The sequence below is a fragment of the Cricetulus griseus genome (genome assembly GCF_003668045.3).
Source record: "Cricetulus griseus strain 17A/GY chromosome 1 unlocalized genomic scaffold, alternate assembly CriGri-PICRH-1.0 chr1_1, whole genome shotgun sequence".
Taxonomy (NCBI): Eukaryota; Metazoa; Chordata; class Mammalia; order Rodentia; family Cricetidae; genus Cricetulus; species Cricetulus griseus.
The window spans coordinates 11,099,066-11,119,842 of NW_023276807.1; the positions used below are offsets into that span (position 1 = coordinate 11,099,066).

Below are 20,777 nucleotides of genomic sequence, written 5' to 3' on the forward strand. Positions count from 1 at the left end.
TTATTATATATACATTTACTGTTTGACAACTTTTTCTTCAAAAACTGATAGATGATAGTTTTTTTTTTTTACTTCATCATACCGTATAGATGGTTCAGAAGAACAGATTTATATAAAAACATTAATGCAGTAGTAATTTTATAAGGTGGTTATCACAGCAGTTTGTGGAGCTTGTCTATAATCTTAGTGGTAGTATGAGGCAGGATGGTACAAATTCAAGTTCAGGGCTAGCCTGAGCTATATACAGTCATACCTCAAAAAGAAGAGCAACAAATACATAAATTTTTGACAACTGTTAAAAAGAAATAAATCTTTTCTTAAAAAAATCCTCAAATTTACATACATGGTCTCCCAGAGAAGGGGAAAGGGACAAGAACTCTTGAGCAAATTGGGAGAATGGGGAGGGAGGAGGGTGGGAGGAGAAAGAGAAGGGGAAGAGGAGGAGGGAGGAGGACATGAGGGAGCAGGAAGACTGAGTCAGGAGAATAGTGGAGGGCAAGAAAAGAGAGACCTTAATAGAGGGAGCCATTATAGGTTTAACGAGAAATCTGGTACTAGGGAAATCAGAGATCCACAAGGTTGACCCCAACTAATAATCAAAGCAATAGTCGAGAGGCTACCTTAAAAGCTCTTCCCCTATAATGAGATTTCTGACTACCTTAATTGCCATCCTAGAGCCTTTATGCAGTAGCTGATGGAAGCAGAAGCAGAGACCCACAGCTAAGCACTGAGCTGAACTCCTGGAATCCAGTTGTAGAGAGGAAGGAGTGATGAGCAAAGGGGCCAGGACCATACTGGAGAAACCTACAAAAACAGGGAACCTGGCCAAGTGAGAGCACATGGACTCCAGTCGTAAAGCTGGGGAACCAGCATTGGACCGAACCAAGCCCTCTGAATGTGGATGCCAGTTAGGAGGCCTGGGCAGTCTACGGGACCTGTGACAGTGAAACCAGTGTTTATTCCTGGTGCACAAATGGACACTGGGAGCCCATTTCCCATGAAGGGATACTCTCTCCATGCAGATACACAGAGGAGGGGCTAGGCCCTTTCCCAAATTATGTGACAGACTTTGATGATTCCCCAGGGAAGGCTCCACTCTCCTTGGAGATTGGATGGGGGCTGGAAAGGGGGAGTCTGGGGGGAATGGAAAGATGGGAGGGAAAGGGACCTGAGATTGCTATGTAAATTATGATTGTTTCTGAACTAAATAAAATCCTCAAATTTGCTGAAATTATAAAAACTACAATTCAAGAAGCTGAGGGAAAACCCCGAATAGGTTAAAAATCTATGAAAATCATAGCTAGATGTAAATTTCTGAAAATTAAATGCTCTCACACATACACACAACCTCCCTAAGAACAGTCAAAGAGAAACAGCATATTACAGTGCCCATTAAGGAATTCCAATTTGGGTGGCAGCCATTTCTCATCTAAAACCACAGAGACATAAGGAAGTGGCCCAACTTGTTTTAAGTGTTGAAAGAAATGAATCTCCAGTCATAACTTACATCTGGTGAAACTATCTACTCTGTGGCTGATGGAGAGCTGTGAGATTCTATTGCTGGGAGTCTCATCTTTAAAGGGTGGCTAATGGAAGCTTATGGCTCAAAAGAAACAATAATAGAAACTCAAACTCTGAACATGGAAGTCATTACATATGACCATCTTTAACTCCCCAAATTTCTCAAATCATGTGTTACAGTTTAAGCAGGTTTCATACCAATAATGACTTACAGAGAGCCATTTCAGTTACACTTTTAATATGTATGGAGCATAAAGGGTGTAAATTGAAATCAGGCTTGCTCACTTGAAGTCATAATACATCAGGATTGGGAGCTTCGAGAAATGACAACTTTGCATATGGAAAGCCATTAGAACAAGCATTCAGAAAACCATACGAGGTGCCACAGTAAAAAGTAAAATGAGTAAATTAAAATGGAACACTAAAAGTACCCAAAGGACCCACGAGAAGGCAAGAGAAAAGAATGAAACCAAGGATTCCACAATAAGCAAACAACCAAATGGCAGACATTAGCCTTAGATATCAATTATACACACATGGTCTTAATGCCCCATTTTTTGACAGGGATTGGAGAACTTAACATAATCTTGACCAGATCCCTTAATGTCTACAAAAAAAAAGCCACTTCAAATACAAAAACATGGATAAACTGGGGATAAAAGGATAAAAGTGATACATTGTAGGTTTATTCTTTTAAGCAGGAATAGCAATGTTAACAGCACACTTCAGGTTTTGGGGGTAGATTTGTTGGTTTTCATTTGAAGTTTTATTTTTGTTTTTGAGATTAGTCTTGCTAAGATAGCTTCCAACTCATTACCCTCCTGCCTCTACCTCCTAAGGGTTGGGATATTCACATAGGTACTACAAAGCCTGACTCACTACATGCTTTAGAATAGTGAACATCATTACTAGGGACAAAACGGCCCATTAACTAATGACAGAAGGCTCAATCTACAAAGACAACAACTCTAAATACATATGCACCAAACAACAGAGTTTCAAAATACACAAAACAAAATTTGATGAAACTGAAAAAGAAAAAAAATAAATGACCAATTATGGTTATTTTCTTTAATAGCCAGGACTATGGGGGTTAGATTCTATGAATTTAAGTGTTTTATTCAATTTTCCATAATTTCTAGTAAGTTTTAAATTTTTATGAAACATTTTACAAATATAAAAACAATTTAAATCATGCCAAGTTTGCCTTCAGCCATCATGGAATCAAAATTAATAACAGAAACACATCTTGAAAACCTTCCAACACTTGGAAGTCAAATAATGGGTTTTAAATAATTCATGGTTCAAAAAAGAAAACACAAAAAACTTAAAACTTACTAGAAATTATGGAAAATTAAGTAAAACACTTAATTCTATAAAATGTAGCTACCACAATGCCAGTGGGGAAACCTATGCCAACTAGTAGTTTATGCTAGGACAATGGAAACGCCTCCCAAAGCAAACTGTGTTATTAACTAAAGAACCTTCAAAAAGAAGAGCAGTGCCCACTCAGAATAAGCAGAAATAAAGAAATAATACCAGAGCAGAATCAGAGAAATTCAACAGTACAGCAATATAGGAAACTAAAGAAAAACAGGGTGGCTGTTTTAAAAAGCCAATGTAGCTAGGTTCAGTGATTCCTGCTATAATCTTGGCACTTGGGAGGCTAGGGAAGCTGGATTTGGGCCAACCTGGGCTACTCTGCAAGAGACTGCCTTAGAAGAAGTCAGGCATGGTGGCACACACCTATAATCCTAGCTACATAAGAGACTGAGACTAGAAGACTGCAAGTTCAAGGCTAGCCTAGGTAACTTAGCAACCCTAACCTCAAACTGAAATTTAAAAGGGCTAAGGCTGAGCTCAGTGAGAACACTTGCCTAGCATGTTCCAGGCTCTGACTCAGTTCCCAGTGTCACAAAACAGAAACAAAAATCTGGAGAACATTCTAGAAAGTATCAGTGTTCTTCAAAAGTATCAAGATTATGTAAATCCAAGGAAGATCAAGAGGCTTTCTCCTACTGGGGAAGACTAAGGAGATACTGCAGTCAGAAATGTTTTTGTGGAAAATCTGATGGCCTCTGATTGAACTGAACTACCACTCTGCTGATAGTACCAATGGGAGTAGAGCAGAACCCACAGATGTCTTTGCCAAGTAAGACTGAATGTATAATACCTCGGTAGACAGACAGCTCTCCATCACCAACATAACTCCTATTACTGGTAGTTTGCGAAAAGGAGAACACTGGTAATACTGGAAACTTAAGTTGAGTATGATCTTGACACTCTACCCCCAGGATAAGATGGTCAATGACTTAAAGATAATACCTTCTTCTTATTCAACATACTTCCTTTGTTTTCTCATTTTAAAAGCAGTCCCAAAGGAACTTGGGACATCCCAGTGTCTGCCTGGCTCTGCTTTGATCAGTCAGGATTCAAGGAGCTCAGTCTGGTGTGGCTGCTGAGCAAATCTAGGACTCTATACTCAAGCTACAAGCTATTTTAAGCAACTTTTCAAACAGTTCTGTCTCAGATATTTAAGCGTCTCTCAAATATCTGGAATGCCATATGGTTCTGGAGCATATTCAAAATTAAAAGAAACTTAAAAATCTTTCCCAGTAGCCCGTGTGACAAGAGACAACAGCTTTGTAGATCTCCAAGAAAAAGCAGACCTGAGAAATGACTTTACTCTCTCCCTGTATCCTCCTCTCTCTTCTTGCTCTCAGCCTTAGATGCTCAGACTTCACTGTCTCCAGGAGTTCATTGCTTCTGAACAAAGTTCATGTTAACAACAGCTGCAGTGGGCTCTTTGAGCCTCTGAAACACTGATGGGGTGTCAGATGGGACAGATCTGAATGCCTGAGTACCCAAAATATTATCTGTTGAAATCTGTTTTCATCATGAGGCTGCAAACTGAGCCCAGGACAGATTTGAAAAGAGAGCCACCTTTCCTTGTCCAAGGTTACACACCCACAAATCCAAACAACTGTGGAATGAGTACACAAACATGTACATGTACATGAGAGTGATTGTGTCTGGGGACGGGGAGACGGCTCAACGGGCAAAGCCCTTGTTGTGCAAATGATGAGTTTGAATGCCCAGGGCTCACGTAAAAAGCTGGGTGCAATTGTGTGCATCTGTAATCCTAGCACTCTTGTGAGGAGATGAAAGGCAGAGAATTCCCAGAAGCTCACAGGATAGCTACCCTAGTGGATAGAAGCAGCAGAAAACAAAGAGGCCTTTGTCTAAAACAAGATGGAATAACATATAAATAAGGCTGTTCTCTGGTCTCCACACAAGCTCCGTGGCTCATGCATGCCTGCATTTGCATGCACAAATCTGCATACACACATATATAACATACATATGCACACTATATATAAATACACACGCATAAAAGATTGCCTGTCTTTATCCCCTAAATGATAGAGTATAACACCAGTTACTTGCACTGGATGTTGTGAGCTGTGCAAAGATGATTTTTGGCACACGGGGGTTTGTGTGGGCTCTCTGAAAAATCTCACAGCATTTTATATTAGGGATTTGAGCATCTGTGGCTCTCATAGGATATGGGGGAGGTCCTGGAATCAATCTCCCATGGATACCAAGGGATGATGACTATAAATAGATGTTATCTAAACGTTAAGATACTGACTAATGAGACTGGATGAATGTGACCTTTGTAGCCAAGTAACTGCCCATGTATAAACACTGCCTTTCTTGGAGCTCAATCCATTTCTCAACCATTTCTATCCTATGAGTAAACTAAGTACACTTTCAGACATTTTAAGACTTCTCCCAGACTAGACATTTTACCTTAATGTCTCTAATCCACGACTCAGCCTGTTCCAAATTATCTTCATTGATTTCAGTGAGTTTTTCCCGCCAAGCAATTGCCTGGCCATCAAATGTCACAAAATTGAATTTACTCTTGTATCTCAGCTGTTCCTGTAAGAGACAATTATTATTTAACCATAAAACCACTCAAATGTAAGAAAAACTGAAGAGAGTCTCTAGGATATCCATTTTTAGTTCTAGAAGCTAGCTGCAATTTATGTTCAATTGAAAAAAAAGTTTCTGCTGCAAAAGGCATTTGAGTCAAAATTATACAGTTTGGATGCTTGGCCTCTACAGATGTTATATATGAATGTATAGAAAGTATTATAGGCCACATATGCATGTGTGAGCAATATTGTACCATAGCATTTAATACTGATATTAATGCTATGCTGAATAAGCATGTTTAAATCCTTAAAGAAAGAAAACTCAAAATGTCATCATTTTGGACACTACCTCTTGGAAAGGCTCTTATTTGGTACAGACCTAGTTGCTTGCCTATCATCAGCACCCCCCATCCCCACCCCCAGGAAGCTGGTTATGAGCTTTATTTTGTATTTCTTAAACATTCTCTACTCTTAGCACAACAGACTCATGATAATATTGTGAGACCTGGTTACTATGGAAACTGGATTCATAAAGCAACCTGCTTCCAAGAAAACAATTCAAGGGTAGCCCAGGTGAATGGGACAGAAACTGGGTGATTCCATCACAAGCCTACCCACTTCCCATCCGCAGCTTTGGGGCCAGTTCACATAGCTTCCCTAAAAGACATAGGAAATTCAATAAAAACTTCAAGATAATAAATATCTGGGAAGCAACAGATTTCTGTGTATCATAGGTTAGAGACAGCTCCGGACGGCAAGTATAGATGCACACTTAAGTGACCCAGAGGTGACGGTGACATAAGGGACCCAACAGAGGATGGGTCTGATTGCCAGGGAGAACTGACAGTTCAAGAATGGCAAAGGGGAGCATTTCTGGACTGTATTTCTCAGGGACCCTTTAGTGCAGTGTGGCCCTGTCCACTACCCAGAGCCTCTACTGACAATGACTATTGGAGATGTGTTTAGGAGACACCAGTCCAAGCACAAGAACATGACAGTCCCACCTCACCTGTATGAGCTGAATGATCTTATTCTTCACCAGGTCCAGTTTGCTCTTCATCGAGTGGGATGTGTCAATGAGGACATAGATGCAGTCTCCCCTCACTTTTCCAAAGAGGACTCTACTTCCGTCTTGCAGCCACTTAATCCTAGACAGGACAGAGTATCAAAGTAAACAGCGTCTATGGACAACTAGATCATCTTCATCACAGGACAGGGCTACAGAAGCAGAACACAGAGCCAGAGCCCTGCTGCACTGTTTACATCTCATCTTTGATGAGTGGATTCTTTACTTTCAGGGTTTTTGTTGTTATTTTTCTGTAGAAAAAAACCCCCTAGATTTGAGGTCAGAGAAATAACTCAGCACTTAAGATTGCTTGCAGCTCTTACAGAGAACTCAAAATCAGTTCCCAGCACCTATGTTAGGCACCTCACAACTACCCGTAACTCCAGCTCAGAGGGACCCAAAACCCTCTTCTGGCTTCTGAAGGCACTTGCATGTGCACACATGCAAACACACACACACACACACACACACACACACACACACACACACACACACACACACACACAAAATACAAACTTTTTTAAAAGAAAATTTTACATTTGACTGGCCCTCTTATCAGGCCCCTCTATTTCCTATCACCAATTCAAAGCAGAACAACATTAAGAAAATCAGTACAGCAGAAAAAATGGATGCAAAGAAAGCCATAATTACTTCTGGCTCTGTACTGTGTGGAGGCTCTCAGCTATGATTTCTGGGATCCACAGTGCAGCTTGCTTCTGACACCTTCGGAGTCTGTGGACGGGACTGAGCGACCGGGTGCTCTGGAACAACTAAGCACCAGGTGGTTGTATGCACAGGAATGCTGCTGTGGTCAGTACTCAGGGGCTCATCACAGGATGCACTGAAGCCCATGGCTTCAGTAAAAGCCTTGCAGTGAGGGTTGGGGAAAGAGGATAGAGAAAATGCCTTGCTGAATGGAGTTCAGCAAGTCTTAGGCAACTAGAATTTGTAACACAAAATGCCAAATGGCAGTTACTATATGGAAAGACACAGAGACTGTGATGGACATGGAGCAGGTGGTGTGAAATTCCTACTCCAGATATCTATAGGGTATCCTAGGGATTTGGATTAAATAATCATGAGGGCATGTGTGTGAAGAAATTACAGAAGCCAAGGAGAAAAACCATCCAAAGAGAGCTCACTGGAGATTACACGCCTGGGAATAGTAGTTCATTTTCCCAGTAGTCAGAGCAAAGTGTCAAGTGGAATCTTACGAAGGTGTTACCTCACTAGTAAAACCAGATCAGCCCTAGGATAAAGACTACCATAGACTTAAGCTCATGTAACTTAAAAATACGACTTAGACTCAAAATTGGGTCTAAGCTGCTTAACACTATCACAAAATCCACACAAAAATAAAGTCAAGTCTAGCATCCAACAGTGTAAAAATTCAAAATGCCTGGAATCCAGAAAAAAAAAGAAAGAAAGAAAGAAAGAAAGAAAGAAAGAAAGAAAGAAAGAAAGAAAGAAAATAACTCCCAGGCATACAAGAAAGCAAGAAAGTATCCACAGTTAGTAGAAAATCTGATCAACAGAGCCCCAAGCAACCCAGACATTAGAATTAGCAGAAAAGAAAAGGGTGTTAGGTGGTCACTACAAATACATTTCATATGTCCAGGAAGAGAACCAGAAGAGAAATGGAAGACATAAAAAAGATCCTAAACATTGCAGAAGAGGAAGCAGAAAGAACATAAGAGTCAGAGAATGGAGAGGAACACCGTGAAACGCTGAGTCCTAGACAAGACGTGGTGCTGTTCTTATGAATTAAAAGCAGCTGTGGTTACCTGTACAAGATCTGTTAAAACCCAGTCAGTCAGAATCCCAGCATAGATGGGGGAGGTGCTCCAGGCCCCAGGAGAGCACTTACTGAGGAACTCTTGATAGCTTCTGGGAGTGGGCAACTCGGGTTTTTTTTTTTTTTTTTTTTTTTTTTTTTTTTTTTTTTTTTTTAGCATGTTCTCACTGACAGGTTTCTCATGCTCCAGTGGATGGCCTCACACCCATTCACATATGAACAGCACTAACTGGACTTAGTGGAGAAGAGGAGGAAAAAGAGGAAGAGGGAGACGAAGAAGACGACATAACATAAAATTGGGGCAGGGACAAGTTAGGGGTTACAGGTGGAATTGGAGGAGGAAATTTATATTTCATTATATATATATATACACATATATATTCATTCTATATGAATATGAATATTCATAGAATATAGAATATATATTCTATATATATGAATATATATACATATATATATTCATTCTATATTCATGCATGTAATGGAATTCTCAAGGATAAATACAAATTATAGTAAATAATAAAATTTAAAAGCCCCTAAGTGGGATTCCTAGAGGGATGCATCTGATGTGAAAAGTTAATTATACAGCATTAATAGTAAGCAAGACAGCAGAAGAAAAGTTCAGAGAATTTTTTTTTTTAGACACAGCAGTAGGAAGCAATTCAAAGCGAAACAGAAAATTAGAAAGAATTTTGTAACATACAAGAAGTATGTCTGTAATTAGACTCTACAACAGTCAGGAAAGGGAGAAATAGAAAAGATATTTTAAAAAATCCTATTTTGATGAAAACAGTGTGCCTGCAGATTCAGAGTGGTCCAAGAACCCAACCGAGGAGAAGAGAAGAAACCACAGCAAAGTGTATCATGAATTTGATGAAACCTAGTGATTAAAAGCAGCCAGAGGCGGAAAAATTCACAATGCATTCAGAGGAACAAGTCTAAGAATAAAGGCCTCTTCATCATAAATCACACAGGCCAGAATACATAGAAGGTTTTAAAAAGAAACAACTGATAAAAATTTCAAACTAGAATTCTATACATAGCAAAAACATCTTTTTTAAAAGGTGGGGGGTAAATTAAAGGGTTTTTTGCTGTAACAGTGCTAATACAATTCATCACTAACAGACTTGAACCACAATGGATACTAACAGAGCCTTTCAGTTAGAAATGAAAGAATGCCCAATAAAGTTTAGATTTACACAAAGGAGTAAAGAGTAACAGGAATAGGCATGGACAAATACAACATGCATTTATTCTAATTTTTAGTCATTAGATTAGGATATTAGACTATTTGTACTGCTTTTTGGGGTTCATAGACCTGCATATATAATGTCTGTAGTAACTGCTAAAAAAAACAGGGGACAGACATTGTAATATCCCTTTTTTTTCTTTCTTCCTTTTTTCTTTCTTTCTTTCTTTCTTTCTTTCTTTCTTTTTTTTTTTTTTTTGGTTTTTTGAGACAGTGTTTCAGGCTTTGAAGGCTGTCCTGGAACTAGCTCTTGTAGACCAGGCTGGTCTCGAACTCACAGAGATCCACCTGCCTGCCTCTGCCTCCCAAGTGCTGGGATTAAAAGCGTGTACCACCACCGCCTGGCTCATTGTAATATTCTGATGCACAAGTGGTATGGTCTTGTCTGAAAGCAGACTGAGAGGTTAATATGTATAATAAAAAATATAATAGATAGGGTTAATATGGCAACAATGGAGACAAAGGGAAGTCATAGAAAGGTAACAGAAGAGGGCATAAAAAGTTAAAATATAAACAAAAAGGAGACAATGCAAACAGAAAAAAAGATGACAAGATCCCAGATTTAAATCTAACCAAGTTAATAAATGTGAATCATCATTAACACTGCAATCACTGGTACACATTCTCTCTCCAAGAAGCCCAGTTAATTATGAGCCAGAGGTAGGCAAAGAGAATAAGATGGGAAAAGATGAACCATGGAGACCATAGTGATTGTTAAGCTAGAGAGACTGACTATTCAGATTATCAGACTAAGTATACTGCTTAATAAGGAATTTTAGCAGAGCTGAACAGGCCACTTCATGTTATGAAGGAGCTGATCCACCAGGTGAATTTAACAGTCTGCAACATACATGCACCAACTAACAGAGTTTTAAGGTAGTGAAGAAAAGCTGACAGACCTGAAAGAAACACATAGAAATGACTCAGTGATTTCAACAATTTTCTCAATAATTTATAGAACAAGTGAAGAAAAAAATCAGTGAGTATGGATGACGAGCACAATACTACCAACAAAATGAAACATATGTATCTGGCAAAACAAAAAAAGTTTGATTTCCAAGTTGTGTGCCACAAAACCTTCCTACAGAGACAAAAACTCCAGGCTTCAATGGTGTTAATGGTAAATTCTGCCTAACATATAAGGTCGAGATGGTGCCAATTTTCATAGTTCTGCAGAAAATAGAAAAGGAGAAGAGCTCCTGCCCATTCTTGACACCAGGAAGGCAAGGTACAAAGGGACCCAGAGGCTGGGGTGCATTGCAATCAGTATGTCCCCCACATGACTAGAAACATAAACTCAAGAGTCAGCTCTGAAGCCATAGCAGAGGAGACTCTTGACACAGGGACAGCTTTCTGTGAGTAATCCATCACCATGTGGCTTCTGAGATGCTGGGGCTCTGGGTATAAATACTGTTCAGATGGGTATCTGTTACATATGGCTGTGTAATAAAAACAGCTTGAGGATGGAGGGGACATTCATTTTCGAATGGCTATAGCAGGCTGCCACTGGCTTAAACCCATTTGATTTAGCATCTGGCATAATCCACAGAGCAGATTTACAAAATGTCATCACAATTCCCACTTTATAATCAAGGAAACAGATGCAAAAAGACATTAGCTAACTTGCCCAGGGCCAAACAGAAAGTGGTAGAGCTAGGGTCTTCATCGTGTTTTTAATTTCTTGTTTTTCCAGTTCTCTGAGACCTCAGGGCCAATGCCCCTCAGAGAATTTGATCTCCATGGTCTAAAGCTGTCCTCTGACATCTGAAACCTAAGGGTGTTGATTTAAATCATCCACAGGAAGTCAACCCTGAGGTCATGGCATCAGTACACCATACTCACAAGCATGGCAGATTGTAAGAGCGCAACATGATAAAGACAAATAGGAGGTAATGTACTTTCTAATATTGTCTTCTAATATATATATATATATATATATAATATATATATATATATATATTTTTATACGTCACAGCTATGGAAGAGTTGCCTTGAGATGAAATAGTTCTATAAGAGGGAGTATAGATGCAGTATAGTCTGTGATGTTCCATGGCCCACAAAAGCCCCCAAAGAACAGACAGAACTACCCTTAATCTCCTAATAGCCATCACTTCAAAACAGCTCCTTTGGAAACTGAGGAGATGAATACATTGATAAAGTACCTGTCACAAAAGTGTGAGATCTCAGCTCCAATCCCCAGCATTCACATAAAATCCAGATGTAGTGCTGTGCATCTGTGACCCCAGTCCTTCGGAGACAGAGACAGGCAGCTCTTTGCAGCACACTAACCAGCCAGCCTAACTAATCACTGAGCTCCAGTTCCACGAGAGACCCTGTCTCAAAAATTAAGATGGACATCACCATGCACACACAATAACACCTCCGTGTTCTGGTTCTGATGAAATCTGGATACTAGTATTCCCTTTGTTAGCAATGTCATCAATAAGCAATCAGATGGTGTCTTTGACAATGTCAAACTTTGACAAAGGTGTCTATTGGCCACTTCACTCAGTGGCGTTCATGTAGTATTTCACGAAAGACTAGATCACTAGTGGCCACATACAAACATACCAACCTCCTTTGGATCCTGGCCAGGGCTATGTGAATTCTCTCACTGTACCATTTGAACTTCTCCTTGGTAATGATGACATGGACCATACTCCCATTCTTCCAGGGGACATGAATGAATCTCCTGCAGTATTTGGCATGGACTGTCTTCCTATTGATGTCCTAAGGAAAAGACAAAGTCATAGGCTAGAGCAGGTTCTTAGGAAAACAAAGAACACCACTCCTCATGTGGGCCCACAAAATAACTAAAAAACGGAATAAAATCTGGTCATCTCTGCCTCCGTTTTGAATCTGTCTCCTCTGAAGCCATCACCTGGTAAATCTGCACATTGGCATACTAATCTCCAAAGGAGTGCCTGAGTATAACATAATAATGGCTAGCATTGCACCTCCCTGCAAGGATAATGATAAGAGCAACTGAAACATCTTGCTGTGTAGTGTCCTGTTCCAGATCCCCACCTCCACCCCGCCCCACCCCACCAATACCACCTCCAAAAGGTGCCTGAAGGTATATGGTAAACCTGCAATTACTCTGGATTCCAGGACCAGCAGAGCCTCAAAAGACACATGACTCTATAATGAGCTGCCCCCCAACACCCAGACACCCAGACACACACACACACACACACACACACACACACACACACACACACACACACACACACAGAGCAGTAGCCAACTTACAGGAACCACACCATTCTTCTCAACAGCAGCAGTAACAACTTCAAAGCTCACAGAACCAGAACTGAGACAAGATCAACCAGATCAAGCCTGCCCAGGACAGCTGAAGTATATAGCCCTTTGCCTTTGTCCCAGTGCTTCCTGTATTAAGACTAGAGTTCAAGGCAGTGCCCCAAAGACACACTTTGGGGTCAACGAACCCCTTTTCCATACTTTACAATGTGACCAGCACCCATGTTGATGGAATCTACCTCTGCCAGCCACTATTGCCTCTCTAAATGGAGTACTGGGGTATGGAGGGGCCTGTTCTGTGGGGATCCCAGGGCTTGGACTTTGGGGCTAAATGTCTAATAACAAGGCCACTCAGAAACCATGTAAGGAAGAAAAACAGCCAGGTGGCACCCCCATGTCTGCTTTATTTGTACAGCTCTTAGCACACATCTCCACAGCAGGACCATTCACTTCTAAATTCAACAAACAATTTAAATAGCTTTGGGATTGTGCTGGATGCATGAAATAATCAAAAATGGGAAAAAGTGATGAGGATGTATGGGAGGGGCAGACACACAGAGACAGGGAAAAGTAGCAGGAATGATAACCGGCAGACCACACTGAGGCTGACAGAGGAAAAGCCCTAGAAAGTAATCTAAGTGGTATGGTTAGAATTGATTGTGTGAGCTGCTTACAGTTTTTCATAATAACAAGGTCCAGGGCACACCGATGGCAGGAGGAGAGTGGTGGGATGGAAGAGAAAGTCAGAAGAAGGGATAAAGAAATGAAAGATCAGAGGGGACTGACATCCTGAAGAATGAAAACAGGGCTTGGAGTCGGAAGTGGCAAGGAAGAAACTCATCTTCAAGGACAGCAGCAGGTGAGGTGGTCTCAGCATAGCCCAAGGGGTGCTACGGCAGTCTGATGACTTGGTAAGAATAGTCAGGAAGCAGCAAGAGAAGAAAAGGCTACCACCCACAGCAGGCCAATGGATCTAAGAGAGAGTCCAGCCCCTAATACAGAGGGTACCCATTCAAGGGTCACATAGGGACAGGACCCAGGAGACAGGTGGTGAGGATAGGATTTATCAGCCACAAGCTGCCAAGAGGGAGTGGTGAAGGGAACTGTCCTCTACTGTGGTGCCCTTTCTCTCCTTCTCAACCACATCCCTGGGGCTGTCACACCAAAGCTTCCTCCCTGCCTAGCTCTCAGTCTCATGATGTCATTTCCCTAGCAGTCTGAAGCACAGCCAAGGGAAGCAACAGCAAGCCAAAAGCCATGTGGAGGCAAGCTATCAGGCAGCAGCATGACAGAGTGACAGAGTGACATGGTAACCCAGATGGTTACCCACTCACACCACACCGGCCTCCAGTGGAAAACTGAGAGCACCAACAGCTAAGGTATCTAGATGATGCAAAGCACAAAGCATTCCCAGGGCTGATTCTCTGCTTGTAATGTCAGTGTCTGTGATGGAGAAAAGACCACGTCTCCTGGGCAAAGTCTCCTAACTGCTGGGCTCTGTGCTTAGACAGGCATTTCCCAAACTGTATCTGACAATGCCCAGTTTAAAGACATGAAGAAGGGAGCTCCGGGTAGCAAAATGATCCCCACCTCTTCATCCATCCTGGAAACCCTATGCACAGAGATCTTTCTAGTCATTCATTTCCCAGATGTGCACAACCATATCACATCTAAACCAGTGTTTATATAATCATACAGGGACTCACCCCCCTGGCTGCTAAAGAATCTACCCATTTACAGCCACAGTGTCTCCCTAACTAAATACATAACACAGCCTTAGGAGTAACCCACTTTGGGACCTATGGTCTTCAAATATGAAGAAATAATGTTTGTTCCCACTACCTATGAAAGAGAACAGTTAGCATAATTCTCTACCTTAGCCATATTATTATTCTTGAGCACAAGAAATGTGAGCTAAGCCCGCCATTTATAAGCCATGTTCTTCAAACTGGCCCTTAAATTTTCATTGAGATTGCCAAGAAGGAAGGGAAAGTTCAGCATTAGAGCTAGCCCATAGCCTGCCATATTGCCAGAAGCTCACAGCGGGCCATGTCAAAATTGGCGAGGATTGATACTTTTAAAAACCCGGGACTGAATGTTTTCTAAGTGAAAATTTAGTTATGGATGACTTCCTGAACATGACTGAATGATGTCTACAACGCTAGAAAACTGTGCTCGGGAGGAAAGGCACTAATGAGATTTCCTCTGTGCTGCAGCAATTACTCTGCCTCCTAGGATACGCCAGGAAGCAAGCTTTTCGTCAATGCTGCATTTTTCTAATTCAATTTATATATTTTCCTCCTGCAATCCATTGTAAACACACAGGGGTAAGGACATAAAAGCACAACATGGCTGAACCTGAACATCTAGAAGAAAACAGCGTCCCCTCCCCCGAGACTGCTGACTGGGGAAGGAGGATGGGCAACGAGCTGGGTGGTCAGCCAGTGTGGTGACACATCAGAGCACGCAGGGTCCCTCTGTTGGGATCTACAAGGCTCTCAGCAATGGCCTTGACCCCGAATCACAGCCTTTAAGGATGGATGCATATCAAGTGACCCAGTATTTGCGCAGGGCCTTGATCCCCCACAGCCTCCATTTCTAGCACGTAGCACATGCGTGTGCACTCACACAGATACACACACTGGTTTTCTGCTTCACACTGTGACATTGCTTAGTCTCTCTGGGCGTATTAACCATTGACACTGAGTATTGTGGTCCCTGCTCTATACGTGCCCGTGACTGTTTCTCAGGTGTGTAGCACTGGTCCTCCACCTTCCACCCTCATCTGGGTGTTTGCTATGGTTTGAATGTGGTTTGTCCCCACCATGTTGAGAGTTGGTCCTTAACATGGCAGTGCCAGTAGGTGGGATTGAAGGGACCAGCTCCCCATTTCAGCAGCTGTAACAGCCTAACACATGTTTGCCTGACCTTGGCTTGGTCACTAGGAAGTCAGATGCCTGCCCCGTGGCAAGGAACCAATCAGAAATTAGCTGGTGGTGCTATGCTTTACGGCTCTGGGTGTGCTTTATGGACAAGTGCACAGCAATGACACACAGAACATAGCAATCGCCCTGGGAGGGCCTATGGGCCATAACAACCAGTTGACCAATCAACACAGGGCAAGCCTGGAGGCACACCAATCCTGAGCCTGTGCGTACCCCTAGACACTCCCCTTACGCTGCCCTATAAGATCTCTATGCCGTGGTTTCTCGGCGGCATCTTTCCTAGCCATCCACCATGGCGTATAGATGAAAGGCCCGAGCTAACATGGGGTTAGCTTGTTAAACAACTGCAATAAAGCCTCGTCTGTTTGCATCAAGCTTTCGCCTCCGCCTGGTGATTGGGGTGGCCGAGGTCCTGGGCTGAGATCCTGGGGGCCTGAGCCTCCAGGGATCTTTCAATACCTTTAAAAGGTGACTAACAGATACTCAAGTATTTCTGTAGCAGTGAACCAACTGGAATGGACTGGTACAAAGTAGGTCAGCCTCCCTGCCTCCGTTATTTTTCTTGTTGCTGTCACAAGATACTTGACAAACCCAAGTTGAGGAAGGAAAGGAGGGAGGGAGGGAGGGATAAAGGGAGGGTGGGTTTGTTTTGGCTAATAGTTTGAGGGTTGTCAGGGACCCAAATATCGATTATGATATTTCGGATACAGGCCTCAGCTCAATTCCAGGAGCTCCAATCTCCCTTTGTCTTTTAGATGTAGGCTGGTTACCTCCAGATGGCCTGGCCAAGGTGGAGAATGGCTCCTAGTTTGTGCAACAATAGACCTTGCCCCTGGGTGGGCCCACACCTATTCTGAGGGCTAGTGAACATGCCTGGTGCTGGAAGGCTGGGGTCCTTGTGGAATGTCTAAGGGCCTGTGAACATACATGCCTTCTAGGACTATCTTGAGGATTAAAGGGAATATTTGATATCAGCTCTATACATGATAACAGATGTCTTCTGCCAGTTCCCCCACTTTTGGAAAGCTATTTAAGAGGATGCTGGAATAAACAGTGGTCTCCAGGATGGACTGAGAGCCCCCCTGAGATGACAAGATGTCCCTGTCTCGTCCTTAACACCGTTGGGTAGCTAGGAGTTTCCCAACCCACACTCCTCCACTCAGGGTCAGACCTGGGGCTGCTCGGTTGGTTCTGATTGCAGCCCCAAAGACATCAGTCCCAAATACATGGCCTCTGTAGCATGGGACTGATACAGGCGGGACCCTGGCAGAGGGTATAGTCTATCACAGTGGGGAAGTCATGACAGCTGGAGCGTGAGGAGGAGACTGCTCACCCTGCATGGGCAGTCAGGGAGAAGAGAGATGCATGCTGGCGCTTGGCTCCTCAGTCTAGAATCCCAAGCCGTGGCCTGGCGCTGCCCACGTCTAGGACAGCTTTGTTCACATTTAAGGTAGGTTTTCCCACCTCAACCCAGTCTAGAAACTCCCTCATAGATATGCCCAAAGTGTCGTCCTGCCCCCCCAGCCCCCACCCTTGGGGATTCTAAATCAAGTTGAAACCCAACATCAACCATTGCCGATCAGCCTATCTCCCCGTCTCTTTTCTCTCTTCTCTCATCTATGTGCTCTTCTACCCACACCTACTTTCCTCCTTTTCCACACTGAGTTGACACAGCATGGAGAGCCTGGACCAGAAAAACTGGGCAGATGCTACACCACACCCTTTGACCTCTAGAACTGTGAGCTACATAAGCTACTTTTCTTTATAAATTCCCCAGCCTCAGACAGTGGGCTGCAGCAACACAAAACGGGCTGGCTAGGACAGAATGAATGTAAAATCCTGGTCCCCACCTCAGAACTAATGACTCAAACGCATGGTGTGAGAGCTTAGAAATCATTCATACTGAGAATGACTCGGTCTTTGGGAGCCCAAGTCAGACACCGTGAGTCGCTGCCTCCCTGTGGATCCCATTTGGTACAATGGAATTGCATCTTTCAGAGCTTGAAACGCATGCTCAGCTGGTGCTATGAGTCTTTGGAGAATCCGATTTTGTGTTTACTGAAAATCTGCTATATACGGGCAGGTGCTCACTGGAGTGATGCATCTTCAAGATGCTTGAAAACTCAAGAGGACCACAGAGGTGCCTGGCTCTTTACACACTCACCAGCAGTTTCTCCCTTCTATTCAACATGGGAGAACAAAGAGCCTCTCCTCTGGCATAACAGTGAACAATCCAGGCACTTACAAGACTGGGAGAACAAAGAGCCTCTCCTCTGGCATAACAGTGAACAATCCAGGCACTTACAAGACTTGAACTTCTGTTGGCCCAGCAGGTGGCTTGGGTATAATTCACTTATATCTGCCATTATAGCCTAAAAATTTAAGTGTGTCTCCAAAAGTGTCTGTGGTATAGGTCCCCAGTGTGGTGGTGCTGAGTGGTGGGGAAGCTCTAAGGGGTAAGTCTACTGGAAGATGATGGGGTACTGCTGATGACAGGAAGTGATGCTGGTCTCCCGGCGAGAGATCTTGCTGCAGGATGAAGTCATCAACACATCGGACTTCTTCTGCCCATGGCTATTTCTCTTTCTGCTCCTCTGTGACACAGCTGGGAGCTAGGGGACTGCATCAGAGGCTAAATAGATAACACCTATCTGGCATTAGGTCTCCAAAAGTGTGAGCTAAATACAAGAGTTTTCTTCATAAAGCACCTAGCATGAGGCATTCTGTTCTGGCCACTCAGAACAGACTAAGACATGTATGTAGAAGCCATGTCCAGGCTTTGACTACTCTCATGGACACCATTTAGAGAAGGCTGGAAGTAAAGGGACATCTATTTCATGTAAACCCTAGATGATTTCCTCCCCTGACCCCTTTCAATGTGGTCTTTCCCTTGGCTTCTGATCCGAGAGAGGCTTCACCCCCCTGTCCCCAGACAACAAGAGAAGACCCACAACACTCCCCCCCCCACACACACACCCCTCTTGCCCCCCTGGGGAAACAAGAGAAGACCTACAGCCTCACCAGCTTCCACCTACCGCACTGGTCTGCACGGACTCGTCTTCTGGTTTGGCTTTTATATCAACAACTCCATCAGAATGGCGGAAGGAGCAGTCGGCGAGGACATCGTAAAAGGTCAGCTTCTGAGCCTTCAAGCCGTATTTCTGGAGCCATTTCTGAGAATCCCAGCTATCTTCTGCATTTCTCTTACTCTCAACAGACACTGCTCCTGGAATCATATTTTCATCAGCCACTTGTATTATATCACCAGTTAGTTCCTCACACTCCCAACCTCGTATTTACCAGTCTGGAACATTCCTGCTGCAAGACCAGAGAGCCCACGTGTCTCTTTAGGAAGTGCACTTCAGCAGGACTCTTACTTTTTACCTCATTTCCTCCTCTATGTGTGTGGTCTGGCCTCACATCAGAATGGCTCTGGCTGAGGGACCAGGGTCATGTGTCAGGGAAGCATTGGATACAGGATTAGAATCTCTGGGTTCAAGTCCAGGCTGTGCCATCTGCTATTTTAGGCAAGTGGCCCCAGTGTGATTCACCCATTTGGCCATTCTGAGCTCAAGCAAGTATCTTTACCTACAGATGGAAGATGGTATCTGCCTGGCCTTCTTGGAGAGAATTTGATTTTATATTTATATTTATTGGACATTTCCAGATCATTGAAATAATGCATTCATTCTATTCAGTATGGGAGAAGGGTGGGCTTTTCTTTTGACACACTGTTAACTAATCCAGGGACTCCTAAAGCCTGAATTTCTATAAATCCAGCTCATGGCTTAGGTATAACTCACATAAAGCTAGTGATATGACTTAGAAATGTTGTGAGACTGAACCCCACATGTGGTTGATATTTGGTTCCCAATATGGCAACAGGGCCCAAATGAGTATGGCTTCTCATCGGCAGTTCTCAATATCAGAGGTTTCTCAACTCTAGCAACATGCACAAGAGCTGGGGTCTGAGATGGAGACCAAGATTTTGCATCAGTTCATTTTGTGTTGCTTCAGCAAACAGCAAGTCAGCGAATCTGGTCACCTGAATGTGCTTTGTGACAGGGGGTTAAAAGAAGGAGGTCCATGCAGCCTGTAGACAGGCAAGGTCAGGCAACATGCAAACATGGGAGGGTGCCTCCCATGAAGCTCCCTGGCCCCTTTGGTGAATTTAATCCCTGTTTAGAGCCTGGCTCTTGGCTCTGTGGGCTCAGAAACCTCATCTGTCAGCTGAGGTGTCTGTAGTTATAATATCTAGGATGTCTCATCTCATCTCATCTCACAGGTTACAGAGCAGAACGCTAAATGCCAACCAACTTTAGGTATATTCTCCTCTGGTGTCTTCCAAAAATTACTAGTACCGCTGTATCCTGTATCCAGGAAGAACTGGTTCAAGGACCATACTTGACGATCTTAATCAGAGGCTGCTTAAACTCCTTGTGATGATGCAGTGTTTGCACAAACCCTACATCTTTGCTCCTGTACACTTGAGATCTTCTCTAGATGACATATAATGCCCAACACAAGACAATGCTTACAAACAGTTGCTATACTGTACTGCTTAAGGAACCATGACAAAAAACCTGCGCATTGCTGGTACAGTTGGCTTTTCTTCTTCTTAAATATTTTTGAATCATAGTCAATAAGAGCCTAAAACTACAAGGCATTGTCTTAACTGTCATTAAAAGTTGCTCCCAGAGTTTGTTCTGCTTTGCTTTCCATTCCTATAACAAAACACTGGACTAACTGAAAGGGTTTATTTCATCTTACCATTTATAGTTCAAAGCACTGGACTAACTGAAAGGGTTTATTTCAGCTTACCATTTATAGTTCATCATCTAGAGAAGCCGAAGCAGGAACTCAAGGCAGGAACTGAAGCAGAAGCCATGAGGAATGTTGCTTTGAAGACACACCTTGCTTTCTTGAATAACCCAGGACCATCTGCTTAGGGGGTGGCCCCACCCACAGTGGGATGGACCCTCCTACTTCAATCATTAAT

The 20,777-nt window shown here is 42.9% G+C and overlaps 1 protein-coding gene across 1 annotated transcript in view; it reads right to left on the minus strand.

Annotated features, from left to right (window-relative positions):
• The window catches only part of Vwa3b (von Willebrand factor A domain containing 3B), a 176,942-nt gene that overhangs the window by 82,070 nt on the left and 74,095 nt on the right, over window positions 1-20,777 (minus strand). The window contains 4 exon segments of the mRNA XM_035453446.1: window positions 5,335-5,466; window positions 6,472-6,610; window positions 12,148-12,302; window positions 18,814-19,001. Of these exon segments, the coding sequence (XP_035309337.1) occupies window positions 5,335-5,466; window positions 6,472-6,610; window positions 12,148-12,302; window positions 18,814-19,001 (614 nt within the window).